The 25,063-nt window shown below is 51.0% G+C and overlaps 9 protein-coding genes across 10 annotated transcripts; 6 read left to right on the forward strand and 3 right to left on the reverse strand.

The window, feature by feature from the left end:
- Window positions 1–293: 293 nt before the first annotated feature.
- PV06_06737 (uncharacterized protein) lies at window positions 294–2,170 on the forward strand (the record flags this gene model as incomplete). The annotated part of the gene is made up of 6 exons (XM_016407890.1): window positions 294–536; window positions 591–1,111; window positions 1,167–1,440; window positions 1,522–1,685; window positions 1,744–1,821; window positions 1,897–2,170. The coding sequence occupies 6 exons, from the start codon at window positions 294–296 to the stop codon at window positions 2,168–2,170; spliced, it is 1,554 nt and encodes a 517-aa protein (XP_016261370.1).
- A 2,376-nt stretch (window positions 2,171–4,546) lies between these two features.
- On the forward strand, window positions 4,547–6,486 carry PV06_06738 (uncharacterized protein). Its single transcript, XM_016407891.1, has 3 exons — window positions 4,547–5,119; window positions 5,179–5,910; window positions 5,973–6,486. The coding sequence occupies exons 1-3, from the start codon at window positions 4,683–4,685 to the stop codon at window positions 6,475–6,477; spliced, it is 1,674 nt and encodes a 557-aa protein (XP_016261371.1). The 5' UTR covers window positions 4,547–4,682; the 3' UTR covers window positions 6,478–6,486.
- Window positions 6,487–6,713: 227 nt separating this feature from the next.
- Window positions 6,714–8,217, forward strand: PV06_06739. Of its 2 annotated transcripts, XM_016407892.1 has the most exons (3): window positions 6,714–6,842; window positions 6,919–6,960; window positions 7,069–8,217. In XM_016407892.1, exons 1-3 carry the CDS (start codon window positions 6,788–6,790, stop codon window positions 8,067–8,069), a joined length of 1,098 nt encoding a protein of 365 aa, XP_016261372.1. In that variant the 5' UTR covers window positions 6,714–6,787; the 3' UTR covers window positions 8,070–8,217. The 2 variants fall into 2 exon arrangements, with proteins under 2 accessions (XP_016261372.1, XP_016261373.1); XM_016407893.1 differs by lacking the exon at window positions 6,714–6,842 and having other exon boundaries at window positions 6,896–6,960.
- Window positions 8,147–9,159, reverse strand: PV06_06740 (uncharacterized protein). Its single transcript, XM_016407894.1, has 4 exons — window positions 8,895–9,159; window positions 8,696–8,778; window positions 8,276–8,541; window positions 8,147–8,185 (listed from the first exon to the last, which is right to left on the reverse strand). The coding sequence occupies exons 1-4, from the start codon at window positions 8,971–8,973 to the stop codon at window positions 8,161–8,163; spliced, it is 453 nt and encodes a 150-aa protein (XP_016261374.1). The 5' UTR covers window positions 8,974–9,159; the 3' UTR covers window positions 8,147–8,160.
- Window positions 9,160–9,389: 230 nt separating this feature from the next.
- Window positions 9,390–11,051, reverse strand: PV06_06741 (uncharacterized protein; the record flags this gene model as incomplete). The annotated part of the gene is made up of 2 exons (XM_016407895.1): window positions 9,390–10,858; window positions 10,967–11,051. 2 exons carry the CDS (start codon window positions 11,049–11,051, stop codon window positions 9,390–9,392), a joined length of 1,554 nt encoding a protein of 517 aa, XP_016261375.1.
- Window positions 11,052–18,467: 7,416 nt separating this feature from the next.
- PV06_06742 (uncharacterized protein) lies at window positions 18,468–19,544 on the reverse strand (the record flags this gene model as incomplete). The annotated part of the gene is made up of 1 exon (XM_016407896.1): window positions 18,468–19,544. The coding sequence occupies one exon, from the start codon at window positions 19,542–19,544 to the stop codon at window positions 18,468–18,470; it is 1,077 nt and encodes a 358-aa protein (XP_016261376.1).
- Window positions 19,545–20,297: 753 nt separating this feature from the next.
- Window positions 20,298–21,353, forward strand: PV06_06743 (uncharacterized protein; the record flags this gene model as incomplete). The annotated part of the gene is made up of 1 exon (XM_016407897.1): window positions 20,298–21,353. One exon carries the CDS (start codon window positions 20,298–20,300, stop codon window positions 21,351–21,353), a length of 1,056 nt encoding a protein of 351 aa, XP_016261377.1.
- Window positions 21,354–22,024: 671 nt separating this feature from the next.
- Window positions 22,025–22,563, forward strand: PV06_06744 (uncharacterized protein; the record flags this gene model as incomplete). Its single annotated transcript, XM_016407898.1, has 2 exons — window positions 22,025–22,079; window positions 22,139–22,563. The coding sequence occupies 2 exons, from the start codon at window positions 22,025–22,027 to the stop codon at window positions 22,561–22,563; spliced, it is 480 nt and encodes a 159-aa protein (XP_016261378.1).
- A 685-nt stretch (window positions 22,564–23,248) lies between these two features.
- On the forward strand, window positions 23,249–24,829 carry PV06_06745 (uncharacterized protein; the record flags this gene model as incomplete). Its single annotated transcript, XM_016407899.1, has 1 exon — window positions 23,249–24,829. One exon carries the CDS (start codon window positions 23,249–23,251, stop codon window positions 24,728–24,730), a length of 1,482 nt encoding a protein of 493 aa, XP_016261379.1. The 3' UTR covers window positions 24,731–24,829.
- Window positions 24,830–25,063: the final 234 nt, after the last annotated feature.

A 25,063-nucleotide genomic window follows, 5' to 3' on the forward strand; every position in this document is an offset into this window, starting at 1 on the left:
CTGCGCGCAACTTCTGCAGCTAAGAAACACTATCAGTGGAGACACGGAGACGCTGCCGTGCAGATAACAGCCTCCATTGGAACGAGTGTCCAATCACATAATGGGAATTGTTCACCACATTGCGCTTGTCAATTATCTAATCTTTGTGGACTGGGCGTTCCTCTCCTGTCACACCTCTGTACCAGCCGTCTTCGGTCTGGGATATAACTCATCCATATCGCAACGGCATGGAAGGAACACTCGACCAGAAAACACCTCTTTCCATCTCCTCCCTTTGACCTATCTCCTCAGCCATGGTCGCCGAGAAAGATCCCCAGTTGACGGCCGAAGATGTCATTGAACCGACTACTGAACGAGGATCTATTGAAATCACGGCCGAGGCAGCTGTGAAGGCAGTCAAAGCAGGACGAGCGAAAGATGTCGACATCGCTGCTCAGATCATCGCCGAGTATGGCCCAGAAATGGGTGGCCAGGGATGGTCCCCCGAGGAAGAGAAGAGATTGATGCGAAAGGTCGACTGGAGATTGATTCCAATTGTGAGAACCCACGTACCGTGCCTATACAATTGTGACTGACGACGATTTCAACAGCTGTTCGTATGCGCCACACTCTCGGGCCTGGACAAGACGGCCATCTCCGGAGCGGCCATCTATGGTCTCAAGGAGGATCTCAATCTAACCGGTCAGGATTATTCCTGGTGCGGTTCAGCTCCATTTTTTGGTGGTTTGGCTTTCATGGGACCGGCAGCCTACTGTCTGCAGAGACTTCCGGCAGTGAAGTTCTTTGCATTCAATGTTTTCATGTGGGGAATCACAGCAAGCTGCATGGCCGCAACGACAAGTTTCGGAGGACTCTTCGTCTGCAGATTTCTCCTAGGTGGATTTGAGGCTCTGCTCATTCCAGCAGTCACCCTCGTCGTCGCCATGTGGTACAAGCCCGAGGAGCAACCGAAGAGAAACAGTATCATTCTCAACGTGATTGCACCAATCCTTAACGGTTTCATCTCGTGGCTGGTCGGCTACTACAAAGGATCTTTTGAGCCTTGGAAGATTATCTTTCTGGTTTTAGGCATCTTCACGCTCTTGTGGTCTTTTGTCGTCTACTCCTTCTTGTACGTGTTTCAGGTGGCACCGTCCACTTTCGGTTCGAAGCTGACGGTTTGACAGGCCAAATAACCCATTGGATGCCGGCTGGCTCTCTGGGAGAGAGAAGTATATCATCATCCAGCGCAAAGCTTCTGACAATACCGGTGTGGAGTCAAAGGTGTTCAAGAAAGAACAAGTCTTCGAAGCTGTTCTGGACATTCGCACTTGGTTGATTTGGTTTGCTATTGTTGCATTACAAGTCCCCAACGGCGGTCTCACCACGTTCAACACCCTGATCATCTCCGGGTTGGGATTCGACTCATTGCACACTTCGCTTCTGGCCATGCCTCCTGGAGTAGGTTGTACTCCTGCCTATCCTTCTCTATCGCACGGCCCGGTCTTTCTGACGACAATTGCTAACATGCACCTTTTGTAGGCCATGTCAACTTTCTCAGGTATCGCCTTGTCTTTCCTGGCTGCCACGACCAGGAAATGGCGTACCGTCATTATCGCTGTCTCGATCCTGTTGCCCCTGCTCGGGGCCGTCCTGTGCTACGCACTGCCTAGAACGAACCTCGCGGGGCAACTTGTTGGACTATAGTACGTTGTCACTGAAGCCCTATCTTCTCGTCTGCGTTGCTGACATTTGATTGCACAGTATCCTATACACCTACTGGGCTCCTTACGTGACCCTTGTGTCTGTGTACCAGGCGAATATTGCAGGACATACCAAGAAGTGAGCCATTCCATGATCCATATTCATATTGCTGTATCTTGGGGGAGGGAACAAATCATACTGACTTTCAACAAGGACCGTCCTGTATGCCTTTTACTACGTAGCATGGGCTGTAGGAAACATCATCGGCCCTCAAACGTTCCGCGCAGACCAGGCGCCGGCATACACCGGGGGCACGGTGGCCATGATTGTTTGCTACGTGGTCGCCATCGTTTTGATTTTACTGTATGGATATCTGTGCTACAGGAGCAATCTCTCTCGGAAAGAGGACATTGATCTCGCCGTCGGAGATCAAGATTGGCTCGATAAGACGGACAGGGAATTGAAGGGGTTCAAGTATACCACTTGAGTTTAAGGGGGGGTTCAGAAACACGGGAAGCATTTGTTACCGGTGGGCTTGTGCCGCAGGGCCAAAGGGGCTTGAGGAACACATTACTCCGTGTCTCCATCCACATTGCAAATGCCAAAGTGTGTTTTGGTGAAGAAAGAATTCCGTCCATTGATGTAATCGTGGCAGTAGACAATGTAGTTTGGAAGAGACCCTCTGCACCAATATTTCTACCTCGTTGTCTTGTAATTGGCTGGCAATTTCGGCTATCAGTCAACGGTTATTTACCTGAGCAAAGAGGTGACGATCCCAAGGGGGAGAATTTGTTCAGCGAGGTTTTGTCCCTCGGCATCCTCCAAATCTCGTAAGCTGTACGGGGCATTGATGTAAATGTACCGAGAAGTGAGGGGAAGTGAAGAAAAGGGTAGAAGACATTGAAAAAGAAACGGAAGGTCGAGATGGAAGATGTATCAAGTCGTCTTGGAGGTTTTGTTTAGATTGTTCCCTCTCTACGAGAATTTCTGAATCGAGTTTAAATTCTCTTCCAAGTTAAAAGAAAAAAAGATATCATGGCATATTCACCGAGTGGTCCCATCGATTGTAGTATCATTCCGGACAAGAGTCGGTGCAAGGGGAAAAGCATCGTCGTTACAGGAGGTGAGGATCCAAGTTTCTTCTGTCCCTTTCGACACAAAGTTACAAATCGACCGACAGACTACTTAGCTACCTGGACGGTGGGAGATTCGGCATCTTTGGAGTTGTGCTGGGTTAACGGTCTTCTCCCTCAAGCTCAAGGGCTCATCGGTTTTGTTTGAACAGGCGCCGCGGGTATCGGCGAGGCATATGTCAGGGGTTTCGTCGAGGCAGGGTATGTCGCGTCATGCCACCATCCCGAAAGAAAGCAGATCCATTAGTTTTTTCTCGATATTGATAATTCGCTACATGGCAGAGCCTTTGTGACGTTTTGTGATGTCAATGTGGAAAAGGGCAACAGACTTGAAGATGACTTGTCGAAGTAAGTGTTGAAACGACCCAGTATGATCCGGCCACACAAAAAGCAGAGATCGGCTTTACTTGATTGCTTCGTCGAAATGCTTAATTTTTGACCGTTCCCGACAGGGACAAAGTGGCATTCGTCAAATGCGATACAAGGTCATGGGAAGAACAAATCCAATTGTTCGAGACTGCCATTGCAAAATCTCCTCAACACAGCGTCGACGTCGTACTTGCCAATGCAGGGGTTGGAAGAGGATCGGGTGATCCTTTGATGACACTAGAAGGTAAAGTGGTTTGTCTTTATTCTTTCTTCATGATCGCTCTGCTCATGGCATGATTGTTTTCTTTTCTCTGATCGAAAACGTCTCATGTTTTTAGACCCGTCCACCGTGCCTACGAAGCCTAGTATGCACATCGTCGACATCAACTTGATCGGGGTTATGTACACTCTCAAGCTTGCCATTCATTACTTTCGTAAAAGTCCGGTGGACGTACGAAGAGATCGGTGTTTCATTTTCGGAGGAAGTATTGCGGGTTACATGGACAATTTGGTAAATCTCCGAGACTCACCGGAAACACTCTCGAGTAGCTGACGCCTCGTGTAGAGCAGTTGGGAGTATTCTGCTGCCAAATACGGCTTGAGAGGGATGATGAGGGCGATACGTCGACAATGTTACCATCAAGATATGAGAGTTGCATACATTGCGCCAACGTACGTCTTGCGTCCCCATTTATCCCTTCAAAAGAGCCACGATACTGACATGAATACCTCGGCAGGTATGTACGCACAGACATCCAGTCCGAGGCTACCTATGAATCCATTCTGGCAAAAGGCATCGAGTTCGCGACCGTGGACAGCTGCCTCGCTGCCGTCATGAGAATTGCTTGCGACAAAACCATCAATGGTAGGGTTGTGTTCTACCCAAGATGTATGGGCGATTTCGCTGAGAATGTCAGGTCGTGCTTTCGCCATCGTACCGTATTCCCAGTCCAAAGAAGGATTCGTGGATCTTGATGAAGATGATCATCAGGACAGGAAACAGGCCCTGGCAGTGTTTCAGGACGCAGCCATCAAGTTGAGAAGAGACAATTGGCCGTAGTCAACGCACAAATCTCTTGCGTGATTTGTGTCGTACGGGTTGCAGTGCTGTGGCCTCGGCAATCCATACTCGAGGAACGCTAGACACAGAGTATTTTACTCGGTTCGAGGATACGGAATAGTAGAAAGAGAGGAGGACTATCTACGGAGAATAGTGGACGGAGGATGTTGCTTGAGGAAGCTTTTTGTTGCGCCGTAGCAGGCTTGGCAGTATTTCGGCCAACTACAACTCTCCCATAATGCACTTTCAATAAATGTCCATTTTGCTTTACTGGACATCAAGGCTACGCACGGTTTTGGTTAGGTGTATGAAGCTTTCAGAATTTTTCTAAGTGTCTTCGGTTGCTATCGAGATGGCTTCGTAAGGTCGGAACAGGCCAGAGAAACTCGCAGGAACTTCAAATCAAAAAGTCATTTCGCGGAACAAAAATTATCAGAATGGTCCAACCACCTTTTCAGACCATCTGCTGTGTTCAGCCATCGAATGGGCAGCAGCCGTTCTTGATCTCTGCCTCTGGTCCCGTCATCTGCTCGTTAGATCTCAAGACGGGCTCACTGCTGAGTCAGTGGCCACGACACACTGAAGAACCTGGTGAAGATGGAGTATCCACCAATCCGACGGAAGACGACCAGGGCAGGCCGATGAAGAGACGACGTCTTGATGAAGAAGAGCCAGTCAATGTTGCTCGGAAAGATTCGGAGAACCCTGCCGAGACAATCTCGGAGCCAAAGAAGGGAGAACAACAGAAGCCAAACGTAACGCATATCATCACCACCAGTGACGGCGCAACAGTCGTAACTGTCACCGCCGAGGACAAGTCGATCAATGCATTCAATGTCGAACCGGAGGGGGTCTTGAGCCTCCAGAGCCAGAGGTAAGTCAAGCCACTATTGTTTTGGGGGAGGTCCCGTCCAGCTCACAAAGGGTATCTAGATCGATGCCGAAACGTGTTTGTGCCATCGTCTTGACGCCAGATGAGAAGAATATCCTGGTTGGAGATAAGTTTGGAGATGTCTATCTGCTTCCTCTGCACCCAAGGGACGACTGGACGCCTCCCAAGGTGGATCAAGATGAACAAGAGCGACCATTCACCCCCTCGGCTTCGGAACTGACAGTCCACAGCAAGCGCAATCGGGAGGCGTTAAGAAACCAACGAGATCTGAAAATCATCAGACCCAAGAAGGAAGGGCCAAATTTCGAACGCAAGTTGATACTGGGACATGTCTCATTGCTGACCGATGTGGCCATCACTGAAGTTCTGGATGGTCTCAAACGGAAGCAGTACATCTTGACCGCCGACAGAGATGAACATATCCGAGTATCTCGAGGTATCACGCAAGCGCATATCATCGAAGGCTATTGCTTGGGGCACCGCGACTTTGTCAGCAAATTATGCATCCCACCGTGGGAACCCGAGTACCTCATTGCGGGAAGTGGTGAACCTTCCCTGAAAGTACACCACTGGCGTACGAGTCGATTGATCGACGAAGAGCTTTTCCAAGGGGCTATACGACAAGATCTTGAAAGACACTTGGATGTCACTTCTGGTGAACGGTCGATGGAGCATCTAGCTGTGTCCAACATTTGGCCAGTTCATTACTCGGTGGGTGGAAATTCACCCTATTCTCATCAACCGCCGCACTGTCTCCTGGTGGCACTGGAAGGGTAAGTTTGTGGTTTTTTAATGTCAATCCACTTGGATACAGGCTCTAATTCTGGGGTTTCAGACTTCCTTTACTACTTAGCTACAACTTGACAAAAGAGGGTAAGCTTCAACATCATCAGACCGTAGAGCTAGGGGGAAATGCCTTGGATGTCGCCGTAGGACCAGCACTATGGGACATCGTGGTCAGCATAGACACTGTGCATAAGCCAGGCTCCGTCAAGGAAATCAAACGAGAAGCCGTACCCAAGTCGAATTTCTTCGAGACGTTCAGTTTGTTCTCGAATCTTTCGCAGAATGCCAACGGCACGGCTCCCGCGGCTGAACAGCCTGGACCCGAATTGAGATGGGAACGATCGAGTCTTGCTGTGCTTCTGAACGACGCTGTACCCATGTCCGAAACATCGGACCTGTCACAGGATAGTAAGTCGAAGGGCAAGGGCACATACAGCGCACTGGGAGAACAACTATATGGCCTGGAGAACTTGCGCAAAAGGAGGGGCGACCAGGACCAGCCCATGGACGCTGACGACGAAGAGGCTGGAGAATCTCCTGCTATAGCTGTATAGCCAATCAAGACAATGAATTTATACTGCAATGTATAAGATCCTAGCTCATCGTGTCAAAGAGCTCAACCATCTTATTCGCTGTCCTCACACTCGTACTCCGTCATCTGGGGACAATATCACAGCCAGCCACGTAGCCTCGTGATGGGGAGGGGCAGCCGGTTAAACGTCGGGTTTCCTTCAGGAATGAAATAGTGGCGCACTTTGCATCAAGCCTCAAGACTTCCAGCGATCTTTGACTTCCTTCCAAGACGCCGACAACATTCGACCACGGAATTGTTGTGCCCTTCAAAACCGTCGGTTGTTGGTCAAGATGAAGGAGACGTTTGCTCCGTTGAAGAATGACCGCCTCCTACGGGCGGCACGTGGTGCGTGGGTTCTCTTGTACTTATGGACCAGCGTTGGGAGAACATGAGTAGACCTGACTTTCTCTGTTGAAACTAGGCGAAAAGGTCGACAGGCCACCCATGTGGGTGATGCGACAAGGTACGCGGCGGTCAGTCGCCTCTTTTCTTTTCTTTTTCTCCCTCGTCATTGATTCGTTGCTCTGTGTCGTCCATTGAAAGCAGAGACTCTGACCTCATTGCGATCTAGCTGGCCGATACCTACCCGAATACCACCGAGCCAAAGGAAAGCATGATTTTTTCGAATGCTGTCGGTCTCCCGAGATCGCCTCGACGCTGACCCTCCAACCGATCGAGCGATACGCGGGGCTCATCGACGCGGCCATCATCTTCTCCGACATTCTGGTCATTCCGCAGGCCATGGGCATGGAAGTGAAGATGATCGACGGCGTCGGCCCCAAATTCCCAAACCCCCTGCGGTCCCCCGCGGACGAGCAATACCAAGAGATTCTCCGACGGGAAGTGGACGTCGCCAAAGAGCTGGACTACGTGTACAAGGCCATCACGATGACGCGGAAGAAGTTGGACGGCCGGGTGCCGCTGTTCGGGTTCTGCGGCGCGCCCTGGACCCTGCTGTGCTACATGGTCGAGGGCGGCGGCTCGAAAATGTTCAGGGAGGCGAAGACGTGGGTGTACAAGTACGGCGACGAGGCGAAAGTCCTCCTGAAAAAGATCTCGGACATTTGTGTCGAGTACCTCGCCCTCCAGGTCGCGGCGGGAGCGCAGATTCTCCAAGTGTTTGATTCGTGGGCCGGCGAACTGTCGCCTTCCTCGTTCAGGGAGTTCGCCCTGCCCGCGCTCAGGTACATCTCGGAGAACCTGCCCAGGCGGCTGCGCGAGATGGGCGAGGACGTCGTGCCCATGGTTGTGTTTGCCAAGGGCGCGTGGTACGCTTTGGACGAGTTGTGTGACTCCGGGTACGACGTGGTCGGGCTCGATTGGTTGCACGATCCGTCGGAGGCGGTGAAGATCGCGAGAGGTCGAGTGACGCTGCAAGGGAATGCGGATCCCGGTGTTCTCTACGGTTCGCACGAGTCCATCACGTCGGTGGTCGAGAACATGGTCACAGGTTTCGGTGGAGGTCAAGAGCGATGGATTGTGAACCTCGGACACGGTATCACGCCCGGGGTCAATCCTGACGATCTCAAGTTCTTTTTCGAGGAGGTTCAGAGGTGTACGAGTGGACGGTGATGTAACCGCACTACACGAAAACAAAAGAAAAGGGAATGACGAGGAATAAAAAGGATAAAAAGAATAAATGATGCTTTTGAAATCAGTATGATTATTGTTCCCCTATATCTTCGTTCCTGTTTATCAAGTGTCAGTACAGTAGTCCGGGGGCCATATATCTTTCTCCTGAAGAACACAAAAAATAAAAGAGAGATTTTGAAACGTACCATACTTGAGGTTTCTCCTCCATAAACTTCTTCATCAACCCCATGCACTCTTGATTCTCGAGCACCACGACCTCGACGCCTCGTTGTTTGAGGTATTCTTCCCCGCCCACGAAGCTCCTGTTCTCCCCGATCACCACCCGGGCAACCTTGTACATGATGCAAGCACCCGTACACATGTCGCAGGGGGACAAGGTCGTGTACATGGTCGCGCCGGCGTAAGCGGAAGCCGGTAGTCTTCCCGAATTTTCCAAAGCAGAGATCTCGCCCTGTTTGAACATAAGAACGTATTCGAATAACTTTGGTCAGTTTCGATCGCGGGCAAGCTTCACACATGACAAGGATCGTCTTGTTGTCCCTGAATGGTGTCTCGTTCCACAAATTCAAGTCTGGATGGGATGGAATCAAAACAAACAAACTCACGTGTAAAGTAGCACTACCCTTTTGAACTCTCATGTTGTGTCCTCTACCAAGAATTTTGCCGTCCTTGGAGACTAGACACGCTCCTGATGATAGCAGTGCGTGGTCAGTAGACTATGACAGTCGGATATAGTAGATACACAGACCATACGGGATTTCATGGTTCTATTCGTTCAAGTGCAATGGTGAGCGTGTTACTTACCAATTGGTACACCACCTTCATTGAAACCCTGTCGAGCTTCTTCTACAGCTGCGATGAATCCTGGATCCGTCTCGGCCATTGTTTTTTTTTGGTGACTCGAAGGAAATTTAGGGTGTCAAGGAGAAGAGAAAAAGGGAAAGGACAAAGCAAGGCTGGGTTAGAGAGATGCAGTAGGCAAGTTACGTCAGGTAGTTGAGAGCTCTTTTGTACAGATATGAATCTCAGACTACGAGTATTCAAAAAAGGAAGAAGGGAAAGACCTCGGACTTGTCCGATGGTTGGTGTACAGTATCAATCAAAAAATAATGTCAAACCCCACCCAAAAAGGTCCAGAACATACGACATTTCAAGGTGGAGATCATGGGATAACCAGGATACAACAAATCCGACACCATTCACGTGGTAAATAGATGCTCTTCTCTACATACGAGTACACTGGAACTTGCTCACATGGTATACGACCGCGCTCAATCACAACCAAGATAAAATTGTCGCTCAATCAAAAACTCGAGAATATTGTTTCTCAATAGTTGATCTATCCAGTCCTCTGACCTTCTCTTCCCCCTCGAAAACCACTTTGCCGGGTCTGATTTGATTCCACACGACGGAACGGACACCACTACCCGCCGTAGTCGTTGCCGAGGAGAAGGAGGACTCGGTGTTGTTGGTGGTAGTGGTCTTCTTTGCCAGTGGCGCTTTCGGGAACGATGCCAGTAAATGTCCTGCACGCTTCCTGAAAAACCAATCTGGGAAATGTTCGGCCAACAGGGACAATGTCACCGACAGAGTGTCATCAATGTCGGCTTCATCCCAAGGCGCGGATTCCCGCTTGGCCACCGCCACGCGCTCGATCGTGTCCAGGAGGTGTCTCGATGCTGCCTCATTGGCCGTGCTGAAGGCGCCGGCAATATCTTCAGGAAGAAAAGACAAAGCCGTGATGAACAAGATTTGCACCGTCTGCTTGTGAAGGTTCGACTCTTTGCCGTGCAAACAATAAATCCGGGCCCTTTTCTGCCATGTGCCAATGTACCGACGCAGAGCGAGGATCGAGTACCTCGACGGCCCGCGTGCGTCCGAGTCTGCATCTGCGCGTCGTTTGAACCGTCTCACTCGCTCGATGAGCATGTCCCGCGCCTGTGCGAGGGAATCTATCGGGACGTCCTCCGGCTCTGTCGTTTGGTCATCATCGTCCGGATCATCGGGGGGGATTTCGATCGGGGTACTGGCTCCGTGGACAATGTTGGAGAATGACAGGGAAAGATAAACCATGGGTTTCACGGCGGCCAGCATGTCCAAGGCAAGCGGGTCTGACGACGACGGGCCAGACTCTAACTCTTTCAACAGTCGGGACGACGCTCGAAGGTGGATGGCCGAAGCCGCAAAGTTCCCTTGCAACGACTCAAAGACCCAACCCATCGACGAGGCGAGAACCAGAAAGGGTTCGTCGGCCCTCTCGACCACCGTCATGCCCCTCAGCGCCGTCTGGTAGTGCCACAGCGCGAGCGGGGTCAGCTTGATCTTGGTCGCGGACCGGTACACGCCGAGTTGCTCGTCCAGCAGCGCCGTGGCCACGAGAAGGTGCCGGATGACGGGGAACTCGAACGCGAGTTGCGGCACCAGTCGAGACCAGAACATGTAGTCGGGGCCGTAGTTCCCAATCGTCGGCGCCGTCTCGGCGAGCCAGAACTTGAGGCTGCGTTGGTCGTGCGGCGAGTCTCCGAACCTCACGCTGACGGTTTTGGTCAGGTAATTCCATTGCGCCCGCACCAGGGCTTTGCGCTTCGCTTCCCGTGCGAGGTCGGTGATGTCCTGAGGTCCTTCACGACCGTACGTGTACCTGACGCCGCCCCCACCGAGCTGATGTTGTCCCGCCTTGGAGGCTTTTGGGAGGTTGCCGCCGTGGGTCTGTTGTTGCTGTGTGCTGATCCCCTCGAAGATCCACGGTTTGGGGGGAGTCTCGTATCCTGGACATTTTCGTCCTGCTATCGCACACCTACGTTACACATCAGGTGTGAACATAAAGATCCATGAAGCCCAAGGCACAAGGCCACACGGAAATGATGAAGACCCACCTTTTACACGTCGGGTATCCTTCGTCGCATTTGACTCTTCTCTGTCTGTTGACGTAAGAATTGATTGTAAGATTTCGAATGTCATTTTGGACCAAGGTAGGTCGGGTGGGTGTACGGTGTGTGTAGGTACTTACTTGCACGTCGCACATCCACTCCGGACCTTGTGGTGGAATTGTTTGACTCGTGGCTTCGACTGCCGGTCGCCCTCTTCTACCACTCTGTATCCGGAGACGAAAGCCATCCCGCGCCCGGGTCGTCGTCACATATCTGACTGTCTTGTGGTGGCGCGATGGCTGTCAAGGTCCGATCCGCGCGCCGCGAGGGCCAGAAAGACCTCCCAAAAACGCAAGCAAGTAGGAAAGGTGTATGTAGGTATGTTTAGCGTGATGGACCCTTTATTACATAGCATCAACGGTGGTGCCGCATGGATCTCCAGCCCTGTGAGAGGAATCAATCTAGGAATTGATTCCGAGAGTTTGGGATGAGGATTGGCGGGACGCCTGGCCAAGCTGTAAGGCATCCAACAACACTCTTGATCTCCTACTGAATATTACTAAACAATACGAGATCAAAAACGGAATACGGAAGATCTTACTGATTTCTTAGTCATTTTGGCTTACAGAGAACCGAGCCTCTGATGATGCATTGATGCCTGGCGCATTATGCCTAGGGGATGCCACCAGCCTAATGCAGTAACGCAATCTTCCAATTTAAGCGATTCAAAGGCGTTTTGCTCAGCCAACATGGCATTGATGCCTGAGGGACGACGCCTGGGGATTGCCAAGGGCTCCTGATACTGCGCTACCCCTAGCTACTTACCAAAAGTAGTAACCTAACTTTCCCTTTGAGCAATTCGAGAACGGTTTGCTCAACTAACATGGCATTGATGCCTTACAAGGGATACCTGAGAATGCCTCAGGATGCCTCAGGATGCCCAGGATGGCCCCGGCTCAAAATAGTGATTACAAGCCGCTGCTCGAAAATGATTCACGTTATTGAGCGAAGGCCATACGAAGTAGCAACAGGAACTCGTCTGGTTCAACTGCAGAACGAAGAACCAATCACAACTACTCAGGTAAAAACAATGTCATTGTCACAATATTGTTACACGTCCTCATAGCTTGCCACACTCCTGTCAGCTCTTGTTGAAGATTCTAGCAACAAGACCCTTCTTCGCCTCCTGGTCGGTTGAAGGTCTCTCTGGTCGACCCCAAATGCCGCTCAATCGGCCTTGAATCCTCTCGGCCAGTGGCTTCTTGGTCGGCTGCTTCTCGTACGGAGCCTTGTGTTCCTCATACACATCATGCAGAGCCTCGTAATCGACGTGCACGAACGCTCGCTCGACGTCTGCCAGGCCTTCCAGCTTCCGCTGTAGAGATTGGCTCACGTCGTGGGTGACCTTCAGACTCTCTACTTCGTCCATGATGATGTCGACCTCGACGTAGAACTTGTCGCCGGCATGATATGCCCTGACGGTGTCGATCTTGTTGATCCTCTCGTTGTGCGTGATCGCCACGTAGACGACTTTGTTCAAGAACTCCTGCGGAGCAGATTTTCCCACCAGATACCACATGTGTTCAAAGGCAGTCGATGCCCACGAGTAGAGAATCAACAATGCAATGGCGATGGCGCCGGTGGGATCCAAAAACCACACCTGCCTGAACCGAGTACCGACGATCGACATAATGAGACCGAAGAGGTTCACGGCGATGTCGTTGCGGTGGTCTATCATGAAGATGCGTGCCGCAGGGTAGCGTCGGAGGAGGAAGCAGTAGACAAACAGAGTGCCTTTGGCGAAGATGGCAACGCCCACGAAAACAAGGGGAATGATATCCAATGATTTGGAGTCCGGCTCACCGGCACCGAGGCCACGTGCGGACTCGATAATGAGCTGAACCGCCACGGTGGTCATCAGAGCGCACTACACATCGTCAGACGAAGCTGCTACTTGGGTGCTAGAGAAAGAAGACATTGTAGACAGATGGGAGAGGGCCACATACAAAGAGGATGATGCCAACCGTCTCCAGGCGCTTTCGTCCCACGGGAAATTTGGCTACATTGGGTCGAGATGCCATGCGTGAGGTGATCAACATAACGATCGAGACAACAAGATCCATCTGCGTGTCTTGCCGTTAGACAATGTAGAACACTTGCCGGTTGGAGGAAGACTTACGAAGGCGTCTGCAGCGGTGGCGAAAAGTGACAGCGAGCCAGTCGAGATGGCAGCGTAGAGCTGAATGACAAACAAGCAGAAGTTGCACACAAAGCTGGCGTTGACAGCAAAGCGCACTTTGCCTCCATTTTTGATGTTGTCCTCGCGCTCAAGGGCTTCTTCATCGGCACTTGTCAAGTAGGCATCGATCAAGGCATTTTGTCGGTTGTAGTACTTCTTGACTTTTCGATCTTTCCTTTGCTGCAACAAGCTCGAACGCTTGTTGTCATTAGCAGCCGGCTGCTTCAGGGCACGAAGAGAATAGGGGTCGGCTATATCGACGACTTGTTCCTGATCGAATTCGCTAGCTTGGACGTCGACGCCGTCTTTCTGCGCTGACGCTGTGTCTTGCCCACCATTGTCGCCCCGAACAGGGGAAATCTTATCCGGAGAACCATTCGCCTGAGGGCCGGAATGTGTAGGGGAGTCCCCTCGTACACTGTTACTTTCACCCGCTGTAACGGAAGCCATGGTCGTGTCAGAACAGGGCTGGTAGAGTAAAGACTTTCGCGGAAGCGACAACAACCGTAGCTATCTTTCGCTTATTGAAGTTAGTTGAACAAGCTGAGATCGGATATGTTTCCAAAGAGCAGACGCACAGATGGATGACAGACACCAACCCTTGTTCGAGCAACGAAACAGGAGAACCGATCTCGACAGACGAGGGAGTATGGAGATGTGGACGAGTTTTGTGAGTGATACAGAAGATCGGTCAACTGGAACCATTTGAACGAGCCAGCAAGTACACTTATCTATGTCATATAGGAGAGCATTCAACTAGCTTCCCTGAGCGGCGCAGCACCTAGAATACCTTGTGCCAGGGTCTGGACCCTGCCATGGAGACATTCCCAGTTCTACGCTGTGCAACGGCCCCAGGGCTGAAAGAGGTGATGTGAAATCTTGAGGCGAGATGAAGTTGTGATGTAGAAGCCAAGATCTTGGCCGTATGGGCTTAACGCGGTCAAGGTAGCAGGTTTGGAAATGGAAGCGGACCTCAGACATGGATTTGTGTCGGAAGATACTCCGTACTCCCCTGCCAGGCACTTTGTACGGAGCGATGGATACACGTCTCCGTACAGAAAATGGAGAACCCCAAATGTGGAATAGCCCGATCCATTGTTCCGGCCTTGGCGGAAAATCATGTTAGGGTACGCCAAGGCTGCGCTAGACCTCTTGGGGGTTGCACCAGGCTGGCCTCGTATTTCTCTTCCTACTGTACATGCCCAGACATCCCTCCGGAGTCGCACTTCCTCGCCCAAACCTGTATCTGCCAAATCACTCTGGGTCGGCTTTCGATGGCGTCTACTCGCCCGTTATGTCATGAGTGACAGGCCCTTGTACTCGATCAAGCTCCATCGCCAGCATCAGCAGTCGATAGCTGGGTGACCTTTGACGAGGCCTTGAGATGTCTTTGCCAAGGCGGAGCTCCCTCTCCTTGTCACAGGTATGCAAATCCTACTGAGATGTGGATCATTCTGTCGGTCTCTAGCGATAAATCAGTCCGTCTAAGACAGCAAAGCACCGCGGAGCGGAGTGCTTGTGTCTGCATGCAGAATGTCTATGCGTCTGGCCAAGTCTGTTCTCGACCATGATCAAACAGCGACCAAGCAGACCGGAAGTCTTGTCTACCGAAGCCAAGCCCTCAAAGCAGGATGCTTGCCTTCGCTTGTCCGCTTGTCCTGGTATCAAAAATGCTCGCTCCTTTGGGCGCTCTCTCAAGCCAATGGCCATACGTGCTCCGTACTCCACGCATAAGGTCAGCGTCCTGGCAAAGCCCCTGATTGACTTGCCAAGATGAGTGACGAATTCCATTTGTGGACGTCAACTCTGCTTCAACGTCCAGCGTTGCTGCTGACCTACAGTACTCGTATTTAGCTTGAGGAGGAGGCTCTCCCTGGCCCGGGTTTGTCCTTCTAGGTGGATGATGGGGACTGTGGTTCTCTTCCTACAGACAGAATTGACTTTGTACTAACGTCTTAGAAGGGTAATGACCAACGTGGACCATTTACCATTCCGTAACCCGCTCACAGGCTGGGTCACACGAGTACTTTCTAAATTGGGATTGCGGCTGCGACGACTGTTCTACGCACATGCCTCGAATATTGTCTCTGGATATCGTGCGTGAAGAAACAGACAACACCTCTGATGAATGGGAGAATGAATAAAGGCATAAATGAAGTCTCCCGTGATATCTTTTTCTCTTGTTAGACTCATCAAAATATGAGGCTGCACTGGATTTGCAGAGATACGGATCCGGGACCTATCCTTGTGGTTTCTTTCTCGCTTACTCTACTCAAAACGAACATTGTAACAAGGTAAGATGCATCAGATAAGATGGATGCGTCCACTTGGTCGAGAAGGTATGGTCAACCCTTTCCCCAGGTCGAAGATCATTGACTGCTCGTCCGGTTTGATACGCCCAACTATACCAGAAATTGTTGCTATCAAGTTTCAACTCGTCCCGCTGGAGGAGACCCAAACGATACTTGGCAATAGTATAGGAGCGTTCTGAAAAAAAGTTTTATATGCAAAGCGGTTGCTTGACTTTCTGGAATTGTTCCTTCACGCTCTGGCAGCTTTTCTTCCCCAATCTTCCATCGGTTTTTGTCTTTTTTGAACTCGGCGGAGCTGTGCTTTGCGACTTCCATTCTCTTCTCTGCCCACCCCTCCTTATATCATTTGTGTTCGGGGACAGGCTCCTCCAAGGGATTGTTTTTATATTTCGTGTTGCAAGAATGTCGAAACCACAGTGTGGCGGAGGAGCTGCTCAGCTCGCCGAGTACGACCTTCCTCTCCATGTCGGTGCGGTCTTCTTGGTCTTCGCATTCAGTATCGCCGGAGCTGGTCTCCCGGTCGTGGGGAAAAGAGTCAGCTGGGCAAAACTCCCCAATCGAGTTATATTCTTCTGCAAACATTTTGGAACGGGCGTGTTGATTGCCACGGCTTTTGTTCACTTGGTCCCCACGGCATTTCAGTCTCTCAGTGACCCATGCCTTCCCTCGCTTCTCACCGACGATTATCCAGCCATGCCTGGCGTTATCGTGAGCATCACTCAGAATCCCTACCCGAACAAGCCTTACCCTGCGACTGGCGTTGCTACACATACACATACATCCCTTTTCATTCTCCTGCCCTACCCGCCTCGGAGGAAGAGAGAGAGAACCGTTGCTAATCAAGTCACAGATGATGTTTGCCCTGTTTGCTCTGTTCACCATTGAGATGTACCTGAAGGCGAAGACGGGTGGCCATTCCCACGGTGGGCCCATGGGTAACGGTGCTCCGGCTCCTGCACAACACGGCCATGGACACGGACACGGACACGCACAGGCAAACGGACCTGGACTCGCAGCACAAGGTAGTCGACCAGGAGTCGGCACCCCTCAAGCCCTGCCGGCATACGTAGTTCACTCACGAGACGGGTCCGAGACTATCGTCGACGGGATGGAGAAACCCCACGCCTACACGCACAGCTACGAGGTTTCGGCCGCCGCCCGCGAAGAGATGGAACAGTACAACAACCTCTCCGACATGCCCACCTGGTTCCAAGTCTTTTACGCCCAGTATGTCCGTCAGCGTGAGGAGCTCAAGGACATGATCCTGTCCGTCACGCCGCGCGCTCTGTACCCGGTGGAAAAGTCTGAGTTCGACGACAGCTCGTCCGTCGACCTGCACCACGATGGCGACTCCGAGGAGGGGACCGTGGACGCGGCCACCCTCAAGACCATGAACCTCAACATTTCCTTGCTCGAGGGAGGTATCCTGTTCCACTCCATCTTTGTGGGGATGACCGTCTCCATCACCACCGACGGCTTTGTCATTCTGCTCGTCGCCATCCTCTTCCATCAATTCTTCGAAGGTCTGGGCCTAGGAAGCCGCATCGCCACCGTGCCTTACCCCAAACAATCCATCCGTCCTTGGGTCCTGGTCTGCGCCTTTGGAACCACGTGTCCCATCGGACAGGCCATTGGGCTCATGACTCGCAACTCGTACGATCCGTCGAGCGCGTTCGCCCTCATCCTCGTCGGTGCATTCAACGCATTGTAAGTCTCCCTTGCGTGCCTCGCAAGGGCTAAAAACAACGCGATTAATGTGTTTCTTTTGCAGTTCTTCGGGCCTACTCATCTACGCCGCCTTGGTGGATCTGCTCGCGGAGGATTTCTTGTCTGAAGAGGCATCGCTCATCATGACCAAAAAGGACAAGATTCAAGCATTTTCCTTTGTTCTCATGGGCGGTAAGCTGTTAACAAATCATTCCGTGCTCTGCCTATTCTCCCTTGGTCCCCCTTTACGTTTGTATGTCGAGACCAAAAAGACTAATTTCTTTAACATAACTAGCTGCCGGCATGTCCGTCGTCGGGGCATTTGCATGATACGATAGCAAAATGTCCGACTCCAACACGCCCCCTACCGTCCGCACAAGCCGAGCTCCCTCTTCGTCTCCTTCCACCCCCCCTTTTTTTATTCGCCTCATTCATTACATGTACACCAAAAAAGGCCAAGCTGATGGCGTCGCTCACTTACGCCTCGCTTTTCGCATCCACATCTCAGGGTACGAGACCCAAACACACTCCTTCAATTCAAATCTGTCGAGAACAGCCCCCTAAAAAAACAAGAGAAACAAAAGAAAACAAAACGCAATGCGGGCGCAAAGCGAACAAGACAAAACCATTGTGTCGCTGGACCCGATCCCCACGCCGAACCACACCGGGGGCCGAAGTCACCGTCTGTCAACCAAGCTGTGCTCCTATCTTGGATATCTTCCAAGGGGAGCCAGCCACAAAGCTCTACACACATTACTCAATGTATACGAGTATGAAGTTACGACTATTGAACATTAACGGATATGTATCAGGAAATACGAACAGTGGGAAGCAAGAACATACCGTTGCTGAGACTATGAAGATACTTAGGAAAAAAAGTAAAAACACAGCCACCATGTACACAAGGTATCCCAAGCACGTACGGAGGTTTTCGCTAGGAAGGAACGATAGAAAGATAGAAATGACGACTTACTCACTGTATGCATTCTTGAACAGAATTCCTACCTTTGAAATTACTTACTGTCATGATCCGACTGACCATAATTCTCGAGACTTCTCGCTTCTTCAAACGGCCTTATCCGTACTTGTACTCTTCAGTAAGTCTCTTTCCACATTACGTTTTAGGAAGCAACTTGACGATAGACAATTTGACTCCCCGTAAGCGTCCAACCTGAGAACGGGAAAACAGAATCAGATGCAGTGCCTGACCGCCTGGGAACTCGTACCGTTTCATCGAGCAATCCAAGCCTTAAGTCGGCCGATTCTCGTTTTCACACCACTTGCTTGCCCAAAGGCCTGTCTCGTTTGTGTATTTCCCTCGAGACGCTATAAGAGACAGGGCCTTGCGGTAGATAACATAAGCATCGTCGGTAGGGTAGATTGCTCTACAGTTTGGACAAGTCCCTGTTTTGTAGAACTCATCACCGTGAACGCCATGGACAAACCATTCGGCAAGACACCGAGCGTGTGCAAATTTGTGGCAGCATGGAGTGGCAACCAAGTCTGGACTCGCCTCTATGTCACTAGCAGTTGGGGTCTCGACACAGTCATGGCAGACAAGACATACCTCGGCGTCGTCGGTTGCATCCGGCATATGATCCATAATTGTGTCTTCGTTTGCTAGTCCGAGAACCTCAACTGGCCACAGAGGAATCGTCGAAAGACTTGTCGTGGTCTTGAACAAGCTTTCCCTATTCAAGGCGGAATGCAAGCACAACTTAGCAAACACTGCTCTCTCCTGATACATGTCGTAGTTGAAGAATGCTGTATCACATAGAACGTCATCGTCGTTGAACATCTCCATGACGAAGGTGGCGAGGAAGCATTCCGCGGACGCCAAAGCCATCAAAGATTCCCGATTATAAGGCGCATGGTGAAGACGTGCAAGATTCCACAATGTACCCTCGATGTTGCCCACATTGACTGCGAACTTCTGCTCTGACGTGATTCCACTGGGTGACTGAAACCAAGGAATGTAGGGGAAGATTTTTCTGAGGTTGTCGCTGAACTGCTTGCAGCTTACTGCGAGTGTGTAGATGTCTTCGAAGTAGATTTCCTTGGGATTTTTGCCGGTAGCTGAATACTGGATAATGTCACCGCAGACCAGTTTGAGTGAAGTTACAGTGGAGCGAGCTCGGAGTTTCTTACCTTTGAACGTGAAGAGAGCAGGGTGTGGCTTCTTGGCCGATCCTTTCCAGAATCTTTTCATCAAGTCTCTCATCTTGTCTCGACCCCTCATGAGTATGGTATACTCGTTGTCGCCATCCATGACCTTGATAAGAATATCTGCATCACCCTTGGAATATGGTGCAATGATTTGAGACATGATGTTGTAGGGTCGAGGTGACCAGAAAGGTGCGTCGAGTTTCGTGGTTAGAGGTGGTGTTCTGGACGAGCTAGCGAGGCTTCACTCGAACCAGATGACCAAGTAAGTATTTGTGCGGAAATTGAGAACGAAGGTAGGAAGTAGACATGAAATAAATATATCCAAAAGACAAGGTATAGCTTTTAACTTTGCTAACATATCCATATCAAACTACGACTGCGTCGCACTCTAGAGGAGTCCTTTGTCTAGTGCACCTGTATGAAGAGGCTGCGGACAAAGAGTGCATCCGAGCTACACCAAGAAAGACCATCATGTTGAAAGAAAGAAAGATCATCGCATTGAAAGACATAGGATGCTATCTTCATGAAGTCTTTGTCCTCGTTGTTAAATCATCATTGGCAGTTTGGGCTTCTAATGGATTCCTTGAATGTGGAGTGGCATGTGAGGTGCGATGTGTGGTGGTAATATGGAAGTGTACAGAATCTCGAAATACAAAATCTCAAGTACATGATATGAAGTAATGTAAGAAGGGAAGAAATAAGGAGGGAAGAAGAAGAGGCAATTTCTGCTTAGGTAAGCCGTCTAGGAAAGTGAGGTGATCACGTGATGACGTATTTATTTCGAACACTTGTACTCGGTTCTCCGTCGACCGTCCGCCATGAAATCAGGCACTTGTCCCGGCTACGGTGCTATAGAATTCCACGTCGACCACTATGTTATAACAGAAAATTCCTCCAAACAGATCTCTACAAGATGTCCCTTACTTCTGCCCTCAGGCCTGTGGCCCTCACATTCGGCGCAGGATCCAGACGAGAGGATGCGACGGCCGAAGTCGAGCACACGCGACCGTTCCGACATGAGATTGACTACCTCAATCTGCATAGAACCCTCATACGCTTCCAACACCTTGTTCTTCTGGCGCCTTCGCCAACCTCTCAGGAATTGACGGAACTGACAACCCTACAAAGACAAGTACAAGCAGAGTTATGGTCTCCTTTGCCATATCACCGCACGAAATGGCTGCGCAATGTCGAAGGGGCGCGGACTCTGCTGCTACACTTAGAGCGAAAGGCACAGACGATCAGAGTACAACGGACCAAATACGAAGCTATCAAGGACCTAGCGGATAAGAGAGCCATCATCAAAAAGTTGAGAAGCCGGATTGAAGAGATTGGACGTGAAGTCGAGATGATGGGCAAAGAGGCTTGGAAGGTGCCTGTCACGAACAACGAAGCCGGCGATACACTTTACGACGTACTCCAACAGCAGAGTCGACCCCATGGGCAACGAGAATCTCAGACTGCACCGGACGACACGCTTCGGGAGAGCAAGCCCATCGCGCAAGTGGAAGAGGATGGCGACGAAGGAGATAAAGATGGAACAGACCAGTTGTTTTCCTCATCCACTCTACGGCGGAGGGGCAAAGATCCAACGGAGACGGCGAGGATCTCCGCGACCCAGGCGACAGGCTTTTCGAATGCATCAGCTACTGAGAGATCATTGCTAAACTCATCTCGGGTACAAGAAAACATTTCGGCATCGATGGTCAGTATGGCTGTCCAATTGAAACAGCAGGCACAAGCAATGCAATTCTCTCTACAACAGGACAAGAGCATCCTCGGCCGTGCAATGGAAGGGCTGGATGTAAGTGTCAGCTCGATGGAAGCCGCCAGCAAGAATCTTGCATTCCTGAGACGAATGAGTGAGGAGGAGGGCTGGTTGGGAAGAATGAAACTGTACGCCATGATATTTGGAATGTGGATCGTCGCATTCTTGTTGGTCTTTGTTGGACCGAAGATCAGATTGTGAGGTTTGACTCCTGATCGTGTTCCTGATTCAAGATCCTTGGTAGAGGAAGTCCCATGGAAATCGTTGAATGGGATACAAAACGTCGAGCACGATGATGATCATGCCAGTCACCACTCCAACTATTGCCACGAGAAGGTTCGTGAATGTTGGATTGGCGGACGACAAAGACTTTCACATGAAAGCATTGCGTTGCATCTGATCATGGCTATGATTGGTACTTCGTATCATCAAGGCGCCACCAACCTCTTTCTCTAGGCTTCATTTGTGTGGGCGCAGATGACGTCGAGTGGTTGATGCTTGAGGTCCTCGGCCACAGATCTTGATGGCGCGTACACCCCATCGGGACTAGCGCTCAGACTAAAGACGCCTCAAGCTGCATTCTAGCCACTCAATCAACTCAGCCTCACGGGACTAGCGCCAAGCTGTGGCTGCTATGACATCACAGCGTCACTGACCCCTCCTGTTCTCTCCCCCTTCCCTGACCCTGCGTTTGACCAGGATTCTCAACAAGCAATTGGCATCACAAGATCTTAGGTCGACGTCTATAAATAAGGCTTGATCCTCTCACGGAGACCAAATCTTCCTTCAGCCAGTCTACCAAACGAAATAACAACTCGATCACTTCTCTAAGCTATTACTACATCGAATCACATATCAACCACTCAATCAACATGTCTTCCGAAGATAACACCTCTACCCTCAAGTCCGTCATGGACACCGCAACTGGTACATCAACTCTGGCATTGCCGCCGTCACTGGCAGTGCTGGTGATCAAGCCAACGCAGATCACTACAAAGCCAAGGGCGAGGCCGAGTCAGACCTTTCTCACGCTGCGGCCAAAGCTGGTCCATTCACCATCAGCTCAACCGGCGCTCCAGCCAAGGACAACAGTGACCGCACCCAAGGCCAATGGGACCAGACGATCGGTAGCGCCAAAGAGACCGTTGGTAACCTCCTCGGCAACGAAAACCTCAAACAGCAAGGCCGCGAGCAGAACCTCCAAGGCCAGGGCCAGGAAGCCAAGGGTCAGCTGAATGACCTTGGAAAGGGCGTTAGCGATCGTGTTCAAGGTGCAGTTGGCGGGGCTGCTGCTGCCTTGACAGGCGATCGTGTTCAACAGGAGAAATACGCCGATATGCACGACGAAGGAAAGACTCGCCAACGTGGCGTTGAGCTTGATCTCGACAAGCAAGCTGCCGCTCAGAAGTAGTTTGGGATATTCTGCATACAGGATAAAGTCATCAGCAGTGTTTTATGATTAGCATTATGATACCCACGGAATAAAGTGTATTTGATTTAAAGAGCTTTTCTTGGATGCTTTGGGTTAACCTTCCGTGAACCGAAAATGCAAGGAATACAACCGTGTTCATCAGTCGAGATTTTCACATATGCGGATATCGCACTAAGGCTCGGCGTCGTTGTGACATCTACAAGACTGAAGGAATATCAAAATCCTTTGCCCTCACAAATACAAGCCCTCGGAGCGATCAAGAGCCTTGCACGGACAAAATTTCCCATTTCACGAGGCTGCCTGTTGTTTTATGATGAAATGATAGCCAACCTGATTAGGCTTAGAGGTAACATTGGAGGACAAGGTGGAGGTTCTCCCTGTAATGAGAACTTAGCGTGCTTGATACCACTCATAAATGACAACATTGCCTCAATCCCGATCAGGAAACTGGAACAAGGCGGTCTTGGCTTTCCTGGGGATAGTGAAGTTGCACCTGGACGATGATACGGGAGTGTACAGGTACTCATCTGAGGATTTGTTTCTTGCCACACAGCATCGCCATGATGGAAGTGCGATTTTTTACGTGTCACTGTGAATTTGCTTCTAGTCTTTCATCATTGGCAACAGACCCCTGTTCGTGACACCTCGCAGAGTGCAATCCGTCATGGCTCCAAACGGAACACCTCGTGACTTCACGCATCTTCGAGATGTCATGGGTAGCTTGCCCATGCTGAAAAGGTACATTGTGTTGTGTCTATGCTTTCATCTTTCGGATGAGTATGCCACGAACGAAATCGAAGGCGCATTGAGGGACGGCCTGGAGCGACTGGCGGAAGCATTTCCCTTCCTCGCCGGGCAAGTGGTTATGCAAGGCCGGCGTCATGGCTGTAGCGGCAGACCAAAGATCGTACCACTCGAAGAAAGAATACTCCTTCACATCAACGACTTGAGACAGAGCGGCAACCTATCATTCCCCACCTTATCAGAGATGAGTGCCGCCAGATATCCATTCAGGTTCCTCGACCCAGCCATCATCCTGCCCCCGATAGCTTCCTCGTGGGCAGAAGATCCAGGCGATTTCAGCCAAATAGCACCGGTTCTCATATTACAGGCGAATTTTGTCCGTGGTGGGCTCCTACTTACCTTCTCCTGCAACCACATGACCGCGGACATGACGGGACTGGGCACCATCATCTCTCTGTTTGCCAAAGCGTGTCGTCTGGAGCGCTTCACCGAGGAGGAAATCGAGCAGGGCAATCAACCACGAGGGAACGTTGTGCCTTTGCTTGGGGACGAGTATGAGCCCGGCAACGACCTCGAAGACGTCATGGTCAAACCGTGGAGGATGGAGGGGAAGAACAATCCGGTGCCCTGTTCACAGACCGTGACGGTCACGACGATGCCACCCACACCTGTCCACCCGGAAGCGGCGGTATCATGGGCATATTTCAATCTCACCTCGTCGAATCTGTCGCTCCTCAAGGTCGCCGCAAGCCGTCAGACTCTCGTGCCGTACATCACCACGGACGACGCGGTGGGCGCTCTGTGTTGGCGGGCCATCTCACGAGTTCGTGGTGGCTCCAACCGACGACCCGGAAACACACAAAACGCCAAATCGTCGTCGTCGAAAACGACGACGACGACGACGACGACCTTTGCCCGACCGCTCAGCGCGAGAAAATACCTTGGCCTTTCGTACCTGTACCTGGGCCACATGGTCGACGTCGCATACGAGTCCGGCAGCGTCGACGTGTACGAGCAACCCCTGGGAGACGTGGCGGCGCGCCTGCGCATGCTGCTTCAGCGCGACGACAAGATCAAGCACCATGTACGTGCGTTCGCGACGATGCTCGATCGTCTGGACGACAAGAGTCAGTTGGTCAATGGCGCGAACTTGGACCTCGATCGAGACGTCATCTTCTCGAGCCACGCCAACGTCGCGTGTTGCCAAAAGTCGTTCGGTCCGGTGCTTGGGACGCCCGAGGCAGCCAGAAGACCGAGGATGGGCGCTGCTCCCAGTCTCCTTTATCTCATGCCAAGAGACAAGGAAGGGAACATGGTTGTCGCGATGTGTTTGAGGGAGGATGATCTCATGGCGCTCAGGGATGACGAGGAATTCCTCAAGTTTGCGGAGTATATTGGCTGAGTCCCAGTCAAGACAAGTGTAGAATATTTGATCGACGTCCATCAGACGTGGAACGCTCACAGCATTTTGGACTGATTAGACCCAAGCAAATAGAGTCTTCATGTGACCCATCTAACTTACAAGCAGCACTCCAAACTCTTTGCGAATTTTTAAGAAACAACAACAACAGTGTTCTCGCCTGTGTTTGTATCGTGATCCCACCAGTCTATCTCATACTCTTATCGGCGCGCCCTCAATCGTCTTTTGTGCTTGCTTTGGGAAGCGATCGTCAAAGGAGAAGTGCGCTCTCCAGGCAAGAGAAACACATCTACGAGGACTTACCCATCATCGACC

Source organism: Exophiala oligosperma (genome assembly GCF_000835515.1).
Source record: "Exophiala oligosperma strain CBS 72588 unplaced genomic scaffold supercont1.6, whole genome shotgun sequence".
NCBI lineage: Eukaryota > Fungi > Ascomycota > Eurotiomycetes > Chaetothyriales > Herpotrichiellaceae > Exophiala > Exophiala oligosperma.